We start from the raw sequence: 20,498 nt of genomic DNA, 5'->3' as shown, positions 1-20,498 counted from the left end.
CTATAGTGATCAGTCAGTCTCTCTTAGATCGCTTGTTTGGAGCATATCTTTTTTCCCAAAATGCCTGTAAGGGGAAATTTGATTGAATTAGAAATTCTATGACAGCTGAAAATTTCTAAGTACATGTAATAGGTCAAGGTCAAAGCAAAATTCTCTGAAATTCTTTTCATCCTTTTGCCCATTTTTTGTGGGGCCCTTTGAGATGACCACCATCTTAATGTTGTCTTGTTTTGAAATTGGTACTGGGTGACACTAATAATTTTGTAAAAGAAAGATGTTTGAGAAAAAAAATTCTGATGTGTTTCTTAGTTTATTATGAATACAAATAACTTCAACAGTACAACCAAGACAATATACATAACAATCTCCATGTATCGATATACATGTTCATCTTCAATAAAATACAGCATAAATGCTGGTACTGTCAAAGCAGTGCAAAATTATAACATTATTGTTTGTGTCTTAAAACAGAGTAAATACATGCGATTGCATTAGATAAATATATATACTTTAAGGCCACACAGTTATTTCATTCATTGTTAAGCATAAGATGAATACATTATGCAATTATCATGTTAAGTGCATATTTGGTATCTTAATGTAAGTGCATCAGGATTTTAAAGATTAGATTTTTGAGGTTTCTTAAAGAATCAAATAATGAACATGTCATTGAATATTTGTTACTACCTATCTAAGTTTTTTTTTCAGACCCTGTACTTTGACATAAAATATGATAACTATAGTACACAAAACATAATTAGACATATAAACAAAAATTTAAAAATATCACAGTCTGTAAAGTTATTGCAACATTTACAACTACAGGTAACAAAAAACATGGAGTGGCACAAATGGCCAAGGATGTTCCCCAATAATCAACATAAAAATACAAATAAAAAAAATCAAGGACGATGAATTGACTTGTAAATCCAGTCAGTGTGGACAGCACCAGATGATGGACGGATGTGAATTTCACTCTATGAGCAGTATACCAGGCCGACAACAGGCCAAGGAATTAAAGCATTTAAACAATCAGGTGTAATTTAATATATCTAATATGCAATATTTTACAAACTTAAATTTGAGAAATGTCTCAAAATTGATACAAAATGTCAGAATAAAAAAGTATATTTAAATGCACTTAATTTTAAGATTATTTGAATGACATTGAATTCATTTAGATAACTGATGCCCACTGTTCTAGTTCTTTCCCTTTGCTTATTCTATAAGTTAATGCAGTATGCAGCATCACATACATTATAGTGATACATATATTCAATTCATAGAATTATTCATATAAGCTCTGCATGTGCCCAATACTATAGGTACATGCATAATAACATGATAATTTACATACAAATACTTAGTGTTGTCACATGCATATTTCATTTACAAAGAAGATGATAAACATCTGCATTCATAGCATCATTTAGTCTGTTAGCAAATATATAAATGCTCACTGAAAATGCAATTATGCAAATCACATTGCCTGTTATTTCAATTGGTTGGAATAATCCTGACTTAGATTTGTGTCTTCCTTTACTCTTTGGCCATCATCCCCTTACTCTGCCTCAGTGTCCTCAGCATTTTCTACAGTTGTTCCCAGAATGCTCTCAATGTCCGTTATTGCAAGCTAAAGTATAAAAGAGAAAGAGCAATAGTGTATTATTAAACTCCAGTATGAATGCAGACATTCAGACTTCAGAGATTTGTATTTATTATAATACCTTGAAGTTGGTTTCTCCCTGCATGTTTGGTGCTGATATTTCTTGGTGTATAACTGACATGTTTCTGGCAAATGTTGCTAGGGCTCCTTGCAGATTGTCCCCAATTGTTCTATAATGAAAAAAAGGTTATAGGAACAAAGCACCTTGGCATGAATTGTGTTGTCAAATGAATACATCATATTTTTAAGTAAAGATACAAAAATGATGTACTTACAGCATGCCCAAATGCTCTCTGTTGAAACTATCTAGGAGGGTAAATACTGTTCCTTGTTTTTCCTAGGGAGATAAAATGAATTACATGTACTGATAGGACCAAAAGTACCTCAAAATGGAAAATCAAAGTGACAGAGTTTTAGTATATATATCATACCTTGATATCATAACCAATACCATGGGCTCTACACATCTGGAAGAAGACGCTGTAGTGTACTACTGCCAGATTGGTGTGAAGTAGCCGTGTGCTCATCACTGCGTAACGACTCGTGTTAGGTGGTGGTTCATCGTCCTGACCAGCTAACCTACGTCGTCGCTTCTTCTGCACTTGTGGTGGTGGCGGAACATTGAAGGTGTGGGTGCTCAGGTCCAGCTTGCCATTACTGACGTAGGACATCAGCTGGAACATGGCTAAACTGTCACTGTAATGGAGACTCAGATCCAAGGCCCACAACTTTTGATCATTCTGTGAAAACCAAAAAGTTTGTTTTATGTTCACAAATCACAAAATAGTTTTAGACGTACACTACAATAAGATACTTACAGTATTAGAAGAAATAAAAGTTTCAATAAATACTTAGTCATAGAATAAATTAAAATGCAGTGAATTACTTACTGTCTTAGAATCAATAAAAGTGACAAAGTCCACGGACAGATATCCAATAATGCCCCTGGACTTGCAAGCTTCTGCCACTTTTTTGCAGGCTGCATTGAGGACGTCAGGTTCCACTGAGGACTGAGGCATGGACACCCCCCAGCAGGAGAAGGGGGTCTCCGCGTGAATCTGGTCACCCATACATAGGACATTGGCCCGACCTGTAGGTTCTATCAGCATGTCTACCGTCAGTGAGGTGATACTGTCTGAAGGAGGTGTGGCTTCAATGACACCGCCTGTAATTCAATATAAAAAATCATTAATACTTCAGTGGAAAGCATACATGTACCTATTTTAGACATCAAAAAAATAAAAATATAACAATAATATTTTGGATGAAGGTTATGGAACAAAATGAACAAAAATAGAATTGTTTATTCACCTTGACTTAAAAATGCATCCAAGAACTTGGACCAGTCTTCATACAGCTCTTCATGTACTGGTCTTGCATATTTTGCCAGGACATCAGCAATTTCTGCATGGATCTTGATGTAGGCTGCTTCCTGCAAGCAAAAAATTTGGAATAGTTGTGAAAAAAGATTTTTTTTATATTAATCTTTCCAATGTCATGAGTTTGTGTTATCATTTGTCGCACAACAATACATTTCATGTTGTGAAAATGCTAACATATGTACAAATTTCAGGCTTAATATTTGATGTAGATTAAAATGAACATACCTGAGCCCACTTTTTGTTCCATTTCTCTCCGTATCTCCTGGATTCCTTCAGTGCCCACTGGTAACACTCCAGGTGCTCCGCAATGTCACAGTATCCTATTCCTCTTCCGTCGTAACAATCGTCCAGTTTGAACAGCCACCGCTTCACAGTCAAGTTCTCTGTTACCAGCTGAGCCAGACACTCATGGAGCTATATACAGATACAATTAATATAAATTAGAACTGGTAAATAGTTAAATGGTATATATATATCTACTGTTTTAAATTATCATAATACAATATGACACAATATATTAATAAATCCTCTCCCAGCTTTGAATATTGCTTATTAATCTGGACATCAATGTGTTTTTTTTACCTGTCCAATACAGTAAAGATGAAACTCACCTGTCCAATACTGTAAACATCAAACTCACTCGGTGGAACCTCCACTCCAGCACTGGCAAACACCCTCTTACAGCCAGACTTGGTGGAGTAAAGGTGAGCTACCTCAGGCTCTGGGGACAGGATGGGGACGTCCAGGTAATCCGCCACGGACAGATCATCCTTGTGGGGGACCCCCGTCACTATGTAAGCATCACAGCCCTTGATCAGGTGCTTGATACGCTTCAAAGTCCGGGGGCTGTACTTCAGGAGAGTAGACAGACACATTCTGTGGGCCTGAAGAAGGAGATAAAAGTCATATTAAGTAAAATGTATGTCTTATTACATGAAAGATGATAATGACTAAAGATTTCCAAATACTGTCTTTAAGCTATTAAAAGTTGGAAACTGAAAGAATATGCAACCATAATCAATCTAGTACATGTATTAAAGTCAAAAGGATGTCTTACAAAATATCAGTATTAAGGTTGGTACAAGTTTTATTTCAATGAACAGTGTACTTACCGGGAAGCTCTTGATGGCCTCAGGGACAATGATCTTGTATTTCTCCCCCATGTCACACTGGTCCTCTACCACCCCTGACTCCACAGCAGACTTCAGACCTAGAAGTTTGGAATAATACTGCAGGGTCTCCTCACTCAGGGGGACCGGTGACACAAAGATCACGTCCACATTGGGATCTAGAATGAGACAGGTATCAAATGATACAGTAATTCAATCAGGAACTGATAATTTGCAGAAGTCAGCTATCTTAGAAATATTACAAAACAAGGTACATTGTATACATTACCTCTTATGTCACAGAGGCGAGCCATCTGGGTGTTCTGTCTGATTCCAAACTCGTTGATACTATCCCTGATGTCTTGTGACAGGCCTAATGATGGAATGTGTATAACTGTTCTACGATGCTGTTTGATTCGGTCCCAAGACATGGCAAGTTTCTGTTTAATGATAAACAAGTACATAATAAATCTCATACTGTAAAGCATATTCCACTCCACAAAGTCAATGGCTAATTGATATCAGTATATAATATTACACAAGTATACATTCTATTTGAGTTGACTTTTATACATCTGAATTCCATTTAGTATGTTATTATTATTTGTACAAGTCAACTGATTTTCACAATAACTTACTCGTGCTCTTCTTCTAAAGTTTTCTAGATGCTCCTCTCTTGACACTTTTAGTTTGACTTTGACCTTTGACATCTTGACATGCATAATCCAGGATATTGCTATGACACCAGAGGCCCACTTCCTTCTCCTATACTCCAGATACTCCGACCGATCCTTGAACATTCTCCAGGAGGACTGGATTCTTGTGGCAGCTAAGTCCTTTCCACGTGGACCTTTAAATCTGCGGCCCTGATAAAAAAAAGACAAAATAAATTGATGAACTGTGTTGCAGAATGTACTTATTGATGGGCATTTGGAATAATATTTTCTACCGTACAGTCAACATCTTTCTAATGCAATTTTTCTCTTAGTTTATTGAGTTGTCTTTAGTCAATTACTATTATGGGGACTAACTTTGTCAATGACACTGACTTTTCTGTCAATGGCTATTTTGTGTGTACTCAGACAGAATGCTGATTAAGGATATCATGTACAAGTAAGCTGAGAAATTACATCTAACAAACATGCCCAATGATAATGCCTGTACTACAAGCATTACATAGACTGACATCTTGGTCAATCTTGGGTTTATATCCTATCTGACTTTTCTATTTCGATGCTTGGACTAGCTGACTTACTGGTCTGCCTATCAGGGCCTCTACGTCCTCCCTGTTGATGATAACGGTCAATAGGTCATCTACTGTAGGGGGCCTCTCCAACTCAAACTCCATGGCCAGGTCTGCTAATCTAAAACATGTCAGCATAAAAAGATAAAACATGTAGCTTACTGTCTACATGTAGTTAAAGGGAACATTTAGTACATGAATATACAACAATTTTCCTTATACATAAAAACAGAAGAAATTTATCAAATATTGGACTTGAAGTCTTGAAGAAACGCAATCTAAAAAGTCAACTGTGGATGAACTAGGACAAACCTGTCTCCATTGACAAAGGCGACGGGAACAGCATAGCTGGTCAGCATCTTCTCTATGTGTTTGATCATAGTAACTATGCTGGAAACATAACCAAACAAATACATCAATAACTAAATCTTCAAATTCACCAAAATAACAAGTTTCTAAATGACTCCTTCACATTTGTTTTTTTAAAATTGCCACATTTAACACCTCCCAAAAAATAACGTGCTATTTTGTATTCTTTGATTCATCAGTTTAGATAATGCACTCAAATTAAAGTAGAATTAAAATGCATGCAGATATTTACACCTACAGGGGAAAAGTCCTATACTATATGGTTTTGCCTTTTGTACATCAAGATTAAGGTCTTACCTTCCCCAGGTGAGACAGTAGTGCTGCTTGAACGCAATGAACTCGGAGGAGCTGTCCCTGGTACGACCATTCTGAATGGCAAAGCGGTGGGACAGCTGCTTAAAGTCTCCGCTGGCAGGAGTGGTGGGTGGTGGCTACAGAATGTAACATAAGAAGTGAAATAAATGTAGAGTAAAAAATTGCACAATAACCTCAAAACATAGTCAATTTACATAAAGTTGAAGTCATTCTGTATAAAAAGTTGATCAATACAATTACCGTACTCTAAACTTTTTGAGTTTTTAAAGTTTTGTTGAATATTTCATGCATCTTTAATTTTGAAAATTCATGAATTATAATAGTTTCAGATTTAATAAATGGTAAACATGCATGCAACATAACAAAAATACAATGTGAAGTTTCAATTCCAAAAATTATTGCATGCAAATGTTATGTTTAAAAAAAATGTTTTTTTTTCAGCAAACATAAAACACTGAAATTTGAAATTTTTATATTATCCCAATATATCAAGATGACCAACAAAGTTTGAGGAAATGAGAAATTTTTAGAAACCAAATGCATAAAGAAAGAGAAATAAAGTCTAGAACCCTCTAAAGTAAAGATAATTTACAACTTAAGTGTCCCAACATAATCAATTGAATGATAGGGTGCTCAATTGCACACAATAAAATCATAGAAATTTTTTTTTCAGCATCCTTCAGATTCAAGAGAAAAGCCATAAAACAAAGAATAATCTTAAAATAAAGTGCTGAATTTATAAATTGAATACAATCAGTGTGAAAACCAAGATCAAGGTCCAGAGATTCTATCAGACCAATGCAAAAACCCTGCTCACTTTTTGCCATTTCCCTATATCTTTCTTCTAATGTGAATAAATGGAAACAAATTCTGATAATTACAATTTTCTTTAAACATAAGAGAAGGTTTAGGGCATCAGTAAGCAGGGGATTCGCTTTTAAAGAACCAAAAATTGACCCACATTTGTACCTCACGATTTTTAGGCTGAAAAAGTAGCAATCACATAGATATTACTGATAGTGTAACAAAAGCTTACCAGCTTTAACCTGTCTTACAAATTCTACTGATTTATTTCATCTGCTTGGAGCTTTACTCATCTTATGAATTCAGTTTGAAAGCAAAGTATATGTACCATAGTTGCTGTTGTTATGGTTTTTGTTTTTGTTTTTGTTTTTTCTGGAAGGGGAGGGAGGTTAAAAGTGTAAATAAGAAATGGATTGAGAATGTTTCAAAATACAGGAACTAAAGCTTATTAAATCAGATAGGGTATCAGTAGGGCATTCAGGACAAATACCTTCATTTCAGCTAGAAACAACTTACCTACAATTTCCAATTTTTTTTTTTAGATTTTTAAAAATTCTATTTTTTTTATTTAATCCAATAAATTTGTCTCATTTAAAAAACATAAACATTATCTAACACAACATGAGAAAACATGATGAATAAAGACATGCAAGCTTATCATAAGTACATTACAACAAACATTGGAATCTCTAGGGAAACATTGGAGGTGGAATTGAGAAGTTGGAAAAGGGGGGGGGGGGGGGGTTGGAAAGGGGGAGGGTAGTTTCGAGGGAAGAAGACTTAATAACAAAGGGTTGAAAGAGGTAATTATTAAAGTTAAAAAGCTGTTGAATAAATGAATTTTCGGATTGACTTGAACAACATCTTACCCCATAATATGCTTCCTATAAAAATATTTCATACAAAAGAGTTATTTCCCTTGTAAACACAATTTTTCTGCATTCATGCATTTGTGTTGATATAGCATAGTGCAAAGTGATTAATAACAACATGACATGTCCATTGTTCTCATGTTTCTTACTTGTATGTGAAATGATTAAAATCCATCTGAGCTGCATATTTGATGATCAAAAATTAGAATCGATGACTTTCATTGTAATACTGATGTGGTTATATAATGATGCTTAAAAATTCTCGCTGATGAATATATTTTGATCTGAATGTGTCTGAGTTAACATACCAGTGGCTGTATTGGCATTTCGTAGGTTTTTAGCGTGGCTGGGGTTTTGACTTGGCGCAAGGACGACGAGGTGACCCGTGTCTTTGCGGAGGGTGTCCTGGTCTCGGTGATACTGCTGGAGGCAGATTTGGGGTGAGGGGGTACAGCAGGCATCTTGGAGGCATCATGCTTCATGGTGGCTGGGTCAAGCTTGACTCCAGAGAGCAGGGAAACTGCCTCTGTTAATGCAAAATTTAATTGTCCTTATTCTATCAAATAAATCTATCAAACAATTTTATTAATGTATTACATGTATCAGTATATTTGTGTACACTGATCTTCATATATGTTACAAAACTTCTCTTTTCCATTTGTTTTTACTTAAATCTATTACGACCACAAAATTTGAGTTATTTAATATTCTAATGCAATCAATATTCTTTAAATTGGTTTATAAATAATGTAGTTGAAAATAAGTTGGTAATTCAAAGCTCATTGTTTAATCAATACACTTCCATTAACAAACCCTGTTTTAACGAACATTGCGAGATTGACATAACAAAGATTATCAATAAGATAATCTATTTTCATCCCAGTTCAATACAAAGCTGTTATGCAACCAATCCATAGAGTTTTGGGCCAGATAACACCTCAGTCTTACAAACATGTCATAATCTTTTAAATATCTTGTTTAAATCCTATAATGAAGCTTTTCTTTCATTTTCTTAAATCACAAACACTAAATGTCCTTGATCAAGTCAGTTTTGAAGCATTACAAAATAACAAATGTGTTAAAGATAACATCTGAATTTGATGTTTGTTGTGCAAATGTGTTTGTTATTTTGTATAATAAAAGGAGTCATGCACAAAAGCTCTCTAATATGGGAGTGCCACTATTATTATGTTTTTAGGCATGCTATTCTTATTCACTTTGAAATAGTCTAGCAATAACATCTATTAGTAGATCTGAAGTGTTTCTTTGTGTATAGTAATATATTACATGTATGTGTGTTTCTATACATATGCTATAACACTCCAATTGATTAAAGCCTAGCAGCATTTTGTAGTCTGTAGTGACTACCATTGTCCCCGTGATTCCTCTTGAACTGAATAATGTATGATATAAACCAGTATACAATTATGAGAATGTTCATGTAGATAATGGGCAATATAAATTATCCATCGATCCCAGATCACTCAATGCATTTTGCATTAGTATCTGTATACTGGCATGGGGCATCTACTGGGGGTTTACCATTAATCATTGAGCACCAAAGTCATGGATTTTGTTGATGAATGGATCCATGAAACAATTTGATCAGAGAAGATTTACATGTGTGACCACAACTTGTATTTGTAGAGCCAATATTCACAACTTTACTTATATTGTAGACTCTTAAAAATAATACTTGTGTAAAATCCCAAGAAGGCTGAAGAGGCCCCAACTGTGGAATTAAAAATCTACTATTATTTATGTAACATTTGTTAACTAAATAAAATCATTTTAAAAATGTGGATTCACTATTTAATTTTCTTGCAATCTGATATAAAAAAAGAACTGCGGAATCAAGTACCTTGTCAAAATAAGGAATATACAGTATTCCCAATAACGTACATTCAACAGAATCCTGACAATTGATATCTAACCTGTTTGTGGGGGTCTGTGTCTGACTTGAGGTTCGTGTAGGGGGGCGATCCTGTTCCTGACCGGGGAGGGATCCAGGGTCAGCTGAGCAGCTGGGGGGATCAGCCCCCTCTCTATCAAACTCATTATCCCCTTCCTGGCATCCTCCTCTGTGATTGGGGGTGGAGCCAGCTACAATGGGGGTGTCAATAAAATATTACAATCAACATTATAACCACAGACTCAAAACACAATTACATGTACCAGGAAATTTAGACATGTTGAATTTGTTTTCTATCTAAGTGTTCTGGCAGAAAGGAGCTTTCATTAAATCAAATACATCTGAAAATATTGTGCATAAAACCTTGTTTGAAAATCAATTTCAGTCAGATATTGTATAAGCTGAATACAATAATTTTACTGGAATTGTAACATTTTCTAGACAGCTAGTTCAATGTTAATGAAATTCCAACTGCATGTATTTAATTATGACTATTAATCATTTGGAAAAAGAATCAAGAGCTATTATTATTTTTCCCATCAAATACTGCTGCTTGGACTAGCACTAGACAGTTTCTAAATGTTTAACAATTAATGATGTTTCTTTTGGTTTGTTTATAGCTACCATGGAACTACCATTGATAATGTCAAATCAATAGACTATCTGGAGACAAAATAAAAGTTACCTTTTGAAATAAAAAATCAATTAAATGATGAAGGAATTTCTGTTTTGCATAAGACTGTTCTGATTCAGATTTGGCCTACAGTAATTAGAAGAGGGTGGGGGGGGGGTGTTTACCTGAGCATCCACTCTATTGGCTTTTGGTAGAACAGCGAGAGGTTCTATAGTACTGCCTATGATGGGTTTGCTGTAGGCGGGCTTGGAAGTCTGCTTAGAGTTAATCAAAGGAAGCTGGATTCCAAAGTTTTCATTCAGAGTTTGCCGGTTCATGTTACTTTGGGGGTCAAGGACAGCTCTCAAGGTCAGCATGTGCTTGGTTTGCTGGCCAGGGGTAGGCCCTGGCATTTGAACACTCTGTCGTTTGGGGAGCAGAGCATTGTTGCGAGAAGCTTGGGGCTGTCGCATCCTCTCTCTGAGAAAATAAAATCCAAAACTCTGATGTCTTGCTCTCATTCACAAAACATTTTAAACATTTGTAACTTATTGTCAAAAATTTTTTTTCTATCAATGTCTGGTAGATATAATGACACATGTTCAAGGGTTCTTTTAGCTAAGAAAAGAGAAATTCAAAATGTTCTTTCAGTTATTTTACAATTTTCTCTCAGTACTTCCTTATATGTCATCATTACCTTCCCAAGAAATGGGCTGATATCTTGCGGGGGTCAGCACTCTTTTGATTCCGCATATCCCATGTTGTCTCGATGGCAACCACATTGTTGTCAAATCTGCTGGCCTCCTGGTTCGGTAGAGTTCTCACCTGGTTATTGTACTGATTTATCACCTGTTCTGTTTTGGCCTACAAAATTTTAGCAATAAAATATATGAATTGAACTCAGTTGACAACATATTTGAATTTTAAATTGACTAGCTCTTTAAATAAAAAAATATATCAAAATCTACTCAGTGTATACAATTTCATTAAACAATATGTCATTGAAATAAGTTTTCTTATTTTTTAATGGCCATTCACCTCTTAAATTAATCATTATCCTTTAAATTCTTCATGAGCAATGGCAAATAAATTCTTCATTAAATGTACTCTCCATACCAAAATGTCACTCATTCATGAAAACTCCAATAAAATGCTAATCACTAATATCACATAACCAGTCATTTACCTGTAGTCCCTCCTCTGTTTTGACCAGAGCCGACTCGAGGTCCTGAATACTGATTGTTCCCCCTTTGTTGTTGGCAATTTGTTCCCTTAAAACCCGAATGTCATCTTGGACCTAAAAAAAGGCAGAATGAAAGTTAACCTATAAAAATACTTTTGTAAAGAAAAGAATAATGTTGAACTCATTTTGAAGTACGATTCATATCATTTTTTTTTAAATGTATAAACAAACATCTATCCATGTACAGCTAAAGGTATGTGTAAATTTACCCATACCATAAGGTTTATACTAGGATCACACACGGACAAATTCATCAAACTTAAGTTAAATCTCCTTCACACTATTGTTCAATATTTATACAAGGGTCAAACGTTGAGCAGTCTTTGATTAATAATTATAATATTTATGTATTATGTTAACAAAAATTATTTAAATGAAGGAAAGTTAAATGATTTTTTTTTTTTTAAGTGTAAAGAATATTGAAGTGTATGAGTTATCTGAGTATATCTGCTTTAAGTTTTTTATTACACTGGGGTTTTAGATAAACCATTACTTTCTTCTATTTATTAAAAATCTGAAAATGAATAGAAGAGCTTAAGTGAATGAAAGGATGATATTCCGATCTTTGTTCCCTGACACTTGACATTCAGCTAGCCCTTTAATGCACTAACTCTCCCAGACCCCTGTTTTCTAATGGAGTTGATAACAAGTGCTGATAGTTGAGCTACATATAATTCAATTCTTGAATATTAATTATATTGCCAAGTTCATGCGCTAAATACTTAGTTTTCAAAAAAACAAGGTTCATGCTCTGGAATAACTTAACACAGAATAATTCTAATACATGCATGAGGCCAATACTTCGGTGTAATTAAGATTGAACCAAATGAGTCTTACCCCTTGCAACAATACAGGCATTTTAACATGTCCATTTCTATCACTATTATTATCATAATCCTGTGTGAACACTTTTATTTCCCTCTGAGAAAAGTCTTGGTAAGTATCAGTTAGCTTCGGCAATAGCGTAGGTCTCTCGGAGTTACCCCAGAGGTCACCCATCTCTCCAAAAGGCCTTCCCCAGCGAAATGAACGCACTCTTGAATTATTTTTTTCTCAGCTCATTTTTAGATTAATACACAGTGTAAATATTTGAAGCACTTTAAAAGTGCATTCAGCATACAATTCATTTATGAATGGTAAATATATGTATAAAGTTTAAAGAAATCCCTTTTAGAAGCCTCAAACACTGAATTTCTTTGGTTTCTAAAGCCAAAAATACACATTAATCCAAGAGGTTCAAATTTATACACACAGTCACTGGTGAGCGAAGTTTGATTGACTTTTAAGTCGTCTTCCTTGGAAATTAAAAAATTTCACGAAGTCACAAATTGATTTTTGTGATATGAAACTTGGTGATGCACACAGGTACGCAATTTCCTTTGAAGTTTAATGGAAGCTTATGATCACTAATTGTCCGTAAATGCTAGTAGTTGTGATTATAAAAATTTCTAACTCTAACCCAGACACATCTTATGCAGACAGAAGCTATTGATCTGTGACATGTATCTGAATTTGGCGAGTAATAAATGGGGTATCTGATCAATACGAAGTTTTATCACAAGTGGGGAAACTTTAAAATACCAACACAAACAAGGATATATACAGAACAAAATGTCTATTAATTTTGGTGTATGATTCTATAACCCGCTTGCTTCAGGATATTTAAATATATGGATTAAGAAATAGAATGGTCCCTGGCTTATAATAACTTGACTATTGTTAGCTCTGTAAAAATCATCTAGCCAGTGACTATCAGAAAATTTCTCATGTTTGTCCTCAAGAAATTAATTTCACAAAATTGGTTGTTTAAAGGTAAAATCAATGCTTTATTGCATATATCTCTCAGTGTCGGGGCTTGTTCGTCATTGACTTTCAATAGCTTTTCTAAGTTTAAATTCTAGTTTCCATATATCAGTTTGGTTTAACAAGTACCTGTAAATCAATGGTAGTACATGTACATACCAATTTTAATCTTTGTGTGAATATAAAAGAGATTTTCTGAAAAAAATCTTTTAACGAAAATATTATTGCAAAATTAAAGATTAAACTAATATTGTAAGTTGTAAAGTTGGTTTTAAATTCTACTGTAGGTAAATTAAGTTCTGACATTCTCATGCAGAGCACAATTTTTTTTACTTACATGTAATAATGTCATGTTAATTTTTTGAATGCTCATTTGAATGCTCATTTATGCAAATATTTTTTGATAAATTTATACATTTGTAATCACTATAGCTTAATTTAACTACACCGAGTTTTGATCATTTTGCACAATAACCATTTTATGCCATATACATTTCTACTGAACATATCAACATCTCTATGCACTTCCCTTTATCAATCTTTTTTTTCATACAATATGATCAAGTATGTAAGTAAAATAATGAGATGATTTTGTCGACTTTTTATCATTGCCATGTTCCCATGAAAACGTATGAATCCAACAAGTAAATATCAAAGAGTTATACCGGTACTTATGAAAATTTATTTTCACTTATTAATTTCTAAATGTAGTTACATGTATATACATCACACTGCAGATTACATGTACAGTAATAGCAAACATGCTTAGTGATTTTCATTCCCGTAACTTTCTCATATGTTGTAAACTTGACAGATATAATGACATTTAATTATAACGAAGCAAAATTGCCCATCCTTGCACTTTGTTATAAGCGTGTTTAACTGTACACAGCTGCATCTTCATTACTTTGTAAATTATACATTTTCTTTGTTTTCTTTTATTGTGGACTTTTTTCTTATTTCAAAGACAAAAGTAAGAATTTACACAAATATAAAGTGATAAAAATTAACATACCTATAACTCATATGCTAGTATATTAAATATGTTTGAAAATAATTTCAGCCATTTGCAAGTTTTGTGGCACTTATAACAAATAGATAGCTTAAAAACCTCTTTGGGATATAGTCCATATAACCTAGGATAATTTTTTTTTTCAGAAGGGGTCATTCCTTTCATCCCTCCCTCTACTTAACAATCCCACCCTTTCTCTTTCCCTTCTCCAAATAAAAGAAATTTCAACTCCAAAATAAAAGTTTTTTTCCACTAATGTGAAAAATTTGAAGGGGAGAGGTATATATAGGGATGGGTGTGGGCTAGTTATTATGGACTTTATGCTATTTTGTACAATCTAAAACAATATTTTTAGGACCTTATTAATGGTATCCAGATTTTATGTCTCATGTTTTTTTCCCACAGAACTACTATATGTCAATTTAATAACTTCCCTAATTCCAAGGAGGGGAAAGGGCTGTGGCCAAACCTCAATACCCATTTTTTAGATCAGTGCATGGTCTATTGAAATGAATTTGATTCTCTAAAAGACATGTTCTGATTCCTTATCTGTTTCTGGGGCTTTCACAATTTATACATTATTTAAATTGACAGTAGGTGCAACTGAATCCTCACTGTTTATCTTTCATTATCATGTTATCATACATGTAAATTGTGCATACATTGGCATTTATATCGATACTAATTTGTCTTAGCACGTACTGTATTAATTCAGGTTTCAATGGGTTAATTTGCACATTCATAAGTGTAATGGGATAGGAGAATTAATGATGGACCAGACTGGAATTCAATCCTCAGCCCACTGAAACTCTATAGTATGGTGCTCAGCTATCTAGCACTGGTATTTGAACCAGTCTAACCCATCATTATTTCTCCCAACCTGTTACATTTGGTGCTAACTGCCTGTTTTTCTCTTTCTGTTACATAAGAATTAGTGCAAATCTGAATTTAAAAAACATATTGATGTGTATGTTTATATAAATGAATATTTCAAACAGTATTTATTATTTTGATTTAATAAAGAAATGTACAGACATACGGGATACCATTTATTTACATCTTTACAAACTTTTAATGCATTGATTGTCCTTCAAAATATAAAAAATTTGGCCAAACACAGCAACAAGTAACACGTTCTCTGCGTAATTTAGGGAAAAGCGGATACCGAATCAATTATATGCATATTGTTGGTCTTTTTATCCTCGGTTAATAATGTTACATGTGACTGTACGGTCTGCATAATGTTGGAGTTAGTGAATTACCTTGAGGAGGATTTGTCCAACCTCCTCTGGCCTTGCTTCGAATTCAGTCATAGTGAACTTAGTTGTCTTTGATATGAAGTTAACCAGAAATCTTTACAAAACATCAAAAAGTTTTCTTTTTCATTGTAAACATGCAAGTAAACCCGCCATGTTTGTTTCTCCAGCAACACATACAACAACAAATCTGATGACGTTTTACACATTTCCGGTTTAATTATGTCCACCCATTCAGCATTGTTTACGTCTTGCTGTGATTTATTTGATCCACAGTTCATAATTAAGGGTAATTATTAACACAAAACAATTGCATTATATGACGGAAAAATGGAGTTTTTAGTATTTTATTTGCAGGCTCCATGTTTTGATTTTTTTTTCGCAGATTATTCAAATATACCGAATTTCCTCAATGTAATATGTCTAATGTATTTTCAAGTTTATCTTTTCATTAAGATAAGGAAGTAAGGGCAGCTAAAGTAAATTTGTACAGGAACACAAGTTGATAAAGTGAATTTTGATATCCTTGACTAATTCTTCAATATCTGTTTTTTGTCAATAACTTTAATTGAATTAATTGCTCTTTTGCAGGGCAAAATGACATAGTTTTGTGAAATATGACGTAACGTCAATTGTTTGTTTACACGATTTAATTATCTACCTACTAAAATTTCGGCAAACTATATCAATATGCCCTGCAAGAGAGCAGTACCGCGGTTATTGTGAAGGGGTCTATTGCATTGTTTTCCTGGTTTCTGCAACAAAATCTTGACTTAACATCGCCAAAAAAATAATAATGATAAAGAAATAAATAATTTTTTTTAAAAATATTTGCACCGAAACTATGTTCTTAAATATTGAAAATATTTTTACAATACTTATCTAAATACATGTATGAGGTTCTGGTTGGTTACTGACAGTGACTGCACGTGTATAAATTAAGTCCATTGAAGGCAATGGCATACTGGTAAAGTCTATCCAAAGATATTTATGCAGTACATTTAGTCAGTTTTTGATAAAAATACACATAACTGTAAAAGAAGTGCAACTGATATCAATGAAAAGAAAATTATCCAAGATATCTTCATTGACACATTATCATTTTTCACTTGGAAAAAATCACAAGAAGGAAATCAGATTTCTTATAGAGATTTATCATGGGAAATTATAACATCTTTTTTCCATTCATTAATGGAATACCTTGCACAATATCTGGGTTCTATTCAATGCAAAATCCCTGTAGACTCCTGTATGAAACCTAATCCCCTGGTAAGCTAAATCTTAAAATTGCCTGTTTTTTTTCTCTTTTATTAGGTATCTTAGATGTTGAAAAATTGCCACCCAGTAATAAGGAAATTGAAGATATTGTAAGTTATAGCTGGAATATTGACACCAAATACTACACTGCTGAAATAAAATTATGTACTACAAAAAAACGCACAGTTGGGACTGAGGAGTTTGCAGATGGTGTCGAAGCAATAGTAATTTATTTCAATGCAGGCCAGGTGAGTAAACATCAGATGGCTTTAAAAGAAATGAGAGAGAGAGAGAGAGAGAGAGAGAGAGAGAGAGAGAGAGAGAGAGATGTTTATTATAAGGACACATTTACCTTTTTATGCTTTAATTCAATAGGAAGAGAGCTTTGATTTAGCAAAGGCATGGTTACCATACCTGAAAGAAATATCTCCTGCAATACAGTTACTGGTATGCAAGAACATTCCTCAGAAATCAGGTTTGAACAGAATTTCACATTGCTTTTATCCTATGAATTCTTATTGAAGAAATTAAAATCAACAGTTGAGAAAAAAATCATATTTGGGAAAGATATACTTTGCTATCCAAAAAAACCGATGTCACATTTAACATACTTTTACATTGTAAAATTTGAAATAATCCTACCTTTAAATATGAATTGATTTTCAGCAAATCTACGGCATGCCATACATATGTGGTGTCTTGACAATGACTTTGAATTGGTGGAGTTGGAACCAGAAGTCAAAGTTGATGAGGAAGGTAAGTGCATCTCAATATTTTCTATGATTTATTCTTAGATAATATTTGTGTTTTTTCAAATTGGGGCAAGCAAAATATACAAGATACATGTTCCATTAATTCCTACAAAAGAAATTTCTTGTAATATTGTTTTTACGAAAATCAAATTACTGTTAAAAAATGTGTTACCATACTTTATAAATAATGTTAGTTGCGAAAAATGATAAAATTGAATAGAGTTAGTGCTATTAACACACTAATAATTTATTCCAGATGATTTCCAAGAAACCACAGGAATTGAAAGAATCATCCAGGCCCTACATGCACACATGTGGCCAAACATGATCCTTAAAGGTGATATTATTTCACATACTGATACCGTATTATTTACGTGGAAAAATATGAATAGCATGATATGTTGTTTACTTCAAACTAGAACATGAATTTTTGCTTGGTATTATCAATTGAAGTGAAATATGTCTACAAAGTACTCTAACTTAGCATGATTTATAAACAAGAAAATGCATGCAGTTCAGGTACCGATACATACAAAGAATTTAAAATTAGATAAGACCTCATAATTTAGGTTATTATCTTTTTTTGCATAAAACTCTATCAGCATTTTTATACATGTGCTTTTTTCATTGAGATATTATAGATGATACTCATTAGTACAGAATATGTTGGTATGAGACAACTCTTTATTCATTTCTAAATATATAATCATGTTATAGAGAGTCCTCACACAGTCAGTCCATACATGAGGAAGCTGATGGAGGAAGAATCAGCATCAAAATCCAAGCAAGAGCAAGAGAGTGCATCTAAGGGAGACAACTCTTCATCACCAGAAAAAGACGACTCTGACTCTAACAAAACTCAAGAAAAGAGCAGTACAGACTCAGTGGCAGAGAAATCACCCACAGCTAGTAAATCCCTGAAAGAGGAAGGAGACAAGGCAGCTCAAGTCTCTACAAACAAGGACAAGATGATAGGTAAGTTAAGAAAAAATCTGGTATTAAACCAACTTTTACCTGAGTGTGAGAAAACTTTTTGTGAAAGTACGTGAGCCAGTCCATACATACGTACTTTCATTTATTAAAGATTAGGAAAATGTTAGACTTAATATTGGAAAAGTTTGTTGCCACAGACAATTTAATTACCAGTTAAACAAAAAAAAGTTCTTGGGAATAAAAATTTTGATGAGTAATCACAAAGCTGTTTTTGAAAGAGAAAAAAAAATGTTGCATTTATAGTAACTGTTTTTCTTCTATTAGATGACCTATTACCTGCTGATGATCTTGCCTTCATGCAGTCTTTGTGTTCAGAAGAAGATGAGGAGGAGGAATCATTCGAACAGCTCTTCTCAAAGTTCAGGCTTATGAAAGGTCCGAATCATTCTTATGAAAACAATTTTATTTTGATTTTGATTTTACTTTCTATATTGTACAGTAATAATTGTACTTATGAAAATCTTTCATATTTTTTTTACAGAAAAAGCAGAGTCTCTACCACAAGACCAGAAAAAGAAATATGCAGAAAAGGTATAGACCAGACATTGATTTAAAATTGAATTACCGGTATCAATTGTTAAAAAAAAAAATAACAAGTATATACAAAGTACATGTACATGAATGCATCCCCAAATCTAAATGTTTGCAGCCTGAAAACATTGATTCCACCGGTATATATTGCTTTTTTTGTGTATGATGTGAGAGAGAGAGAGAGAGAGGAGAGAAGAGAGAGAGAGAGAGATGTCAGCATGTAAAATACATGTTCACGGAGTGAATTTCAATTTCTGTCAGGTAACTATTGCCTTTTGGAAAGCCATTGGTGGAGATGAGGATGAGATTGGGGATCTTTCTGACCTCAGTGATGCAGAGATGCCATAAGTCCACAAGAAAATGTTTCGGAAAATTGGATTGAATCACATTTCCAAACACTGGGTTCTTTACAAGGGCAGTCTGCAGGCAGACTTAACACTGTGAAGGCCAAGCTCTACCACTGACTTCTGCATGAGCTGTTCATGTTCTCTATCAGCTACAAGCTGGTAGTGTAATAGACTTCATGAAGTTCAAATAATTTTTTTTACTTGCTCATATTTTTTGTTTGCATGTCTTACCCATTAAAATGGTTGTGACTGAGAGATAGAAAGAAATGATGAAATCATTGAAGAACTTGCATATGATCTTGAAAAATGTTGAGCAAACTATATATCATGTGGTGTAGTTATTTTTTGATGCAGGGGGAGGGCATAAAAAGACTATGGTACATATGAAATATAGCGAAGGTATTTTAAGAAACTGCAATATGAATTCGTTTTTGACTTGACTGTGTGTTCTGTTTTTACAAAATGTGCTGATCATAAAATTGGGTTAATGGTATAAAATTACCGCAATATCAAATGGAATAAAATTTCTCATACTGATAATATAAATTATGGTGCATGTTTGTCTTGTCTTTGTTTAAAATATGAGCAACATTTGTTTCTGTATTTTTTGTTGTTGGAAAACTGCAATTCCACTATTGGTAAGCCAGACCTTTGCATTTGTTACACCTGAATCTAATGGCTGAAGTGTAGTAAATCTTTAATACATTGCCTTGATGTCTGCATTTTTATTTTGTTGTTCATCATGCATTTTCTTTGTATTGTGTTGACCTTTTAAATTGATGTTCCTTTTATTCTGACATGGAATTAGAGCTTACATTTGATAATTTATCATGACTGAGGAACAATGCCAATTGATGCAATCAGTACTTCTGTGCAGTAGAGGTCTGTACAGAAGTACTGATGCTTCAACCTGTGTAGGAATCATGGTTGAAGGAATAGAGGCAATGAAAGAGAAGCTATTGTCAGCATTAAAGGGACTTGGACACGATTTGAGATCAAAAATTTTATTTTTATTTTTT

At 33.7% G+C, this 20,498-nt stretch overlaps 2 protein-coding genes across 5 annotated transcripts; one reads left to right on the top strand and one right to left on the bottom strand.

Moving 5' to 3' along the window:
- Nucleotides 1–297: 297 nt before the first annotated feature.
- On the bottom strand, nucleotides 298–15,769 carry LOC128178355 (IQ domain-containing protein H-like). 4 transcript variants are annotated; one of them, XM_052845476.1, is made up of 21 exons: nucleotides 15,606–15,769; nucleotides 11,472–11,582; nucleotides 10,983–11,149; nucleotides 10,471–10,765; nucleotides 9,695–9,863; nucleotides 8,069–8,286; nucleotides 7,054–7,068; nucleotides 6,067–6,200; nucleotides 5,713–5,790; nucleotides 5,413–5,521; nucleotides 4,796–5,023; nucleotides 4,447–4,597; nucleotides 4,161–4,336; nucleotides 3,660–3,932; nucleotides 3,274–3,462; nucleotides 2,978–3,098; nucleotides 2,557–2,831; nucleotides 2,098–2,406; nucleotides 1,942–2,003; nucleotides 1,728–1,836; nucleotides 298–1,633 (listed from the first exon to the last, which is right to left on the bottom strand). In XM_052845476.1, exons 1-21 carry the CDS (start codon nucleotides 15,654–15,656, stop codon nucleotides 1,562–1,564), a joined length of 3,312 nt encoding a protein of 1,103 aa, XP_052701436.1. In that variant the 5' UTR covers nucleotides 15,657–15,769; the 3' UTR covers nucleotides 298–1,561. The 4 variants fall into 4 exon arrangements, with proteins under 4 accessions (XP_052701436.1, XP_052701433.1, XP_052701437.1 ...); XM_052845473.1 differs by lacking the exon at nucleotides 15,606–15,769 and adding an exon at nucleotides 12,366–12,902; XM_052845477.1 differs by lacking the exon at nucleotides 7,054–7,068.
- LOC128178358 (alpha- and gamma-adaptin-binding protein p34-like) lies at nucleotides 15,768–20,201 on the top strand. The gene is made up of 9 exons (XM_052845481.1): nucleotides 15,768–15,888; nucleotides 16,914–17,104; nucleotides 17,232–17,331; nucleotides 17,523–17,612; nucleotides 17,865–17,945; nucleotides 18,326–18,583; nucleotides 18,866–18,976; nucleotides 19,083–19,132; nucleotides 19,394–20,201. Exons 1-9 carry the CDS (start codon nucleotides 15,822–15,824, stop codon nucleotides 19,478–19,480), a joined length of 1,035 nt encoding a protein of 344 aa, XP_052701441.1. The 5' UTR covers nucleotides 15,768–15,821; the 3' UTR covers nucleotides 19,481–20,201.
- Nucleotides 20,202–20,498: the final 297 nt, after the last annotated feature.

The sequence above is a fragment of the Crassostrea angulata genome, chromosome 3 (assembly GCF_025612915.1).
Source record: "Crassostrea angulata isolate pt1a10 chromosome 3, ASM2561291v2, whole genome shotgun sequence".
In the NCBI taxonomy this organism is placed as follows: Eukaryota; Metazoa; Mollusca; class Bivalvia; order Ostreida; family Ostreidae; genus Magallana; species Magallana angulata.
Note: the sequence above shows the minus strand (reverse complement) of the source record. Positions and strands in the feature narration are given on the sequence as shown.

Coding starts and splice junctions, on each gene's coding strand:
- LOC128178355 (XM_052845473.1), bottom strand. CDS start 12,527: ATGGGTGACCTCTGGGGTAACTCCGAGAGACCTACGCTATTGCCGAAG. Junction 5,791..6,066: donor TACTGTCTCACCTGGGGAAG/GTAAGACCTTAA, acceptor TTATGTTTCCAG/CATAGTTACTATGATCAAAC. Junction 2,004..2,097: donor GTATTGGTTATGATATCAAG/GTATGATATATA, acceptor TTATCTCCCTAG/GAAAAACAAGGAACAGTATT.
- LOC128178358 (XM_052845481.1), top strand. CDS start 15,822: ATGTCCACCCATTCAGCATTGTTTACGTCTTGCTGTGATTTATTTGAT. Junction 18,584..18,865: donor AAACAAGGACAAGATGATAG/GTAAGTTAAGAA, acceptor TTCTTCTATTAG/ATGACCTATTACCTGCTGAT. Junction 19,133..19,393: donor AAAAGAAATATGCAGAAAAG/GTATAGACCAGA, acceptor AATTTCTGTCAG/GTAACTATTGCCTTTTGGAA.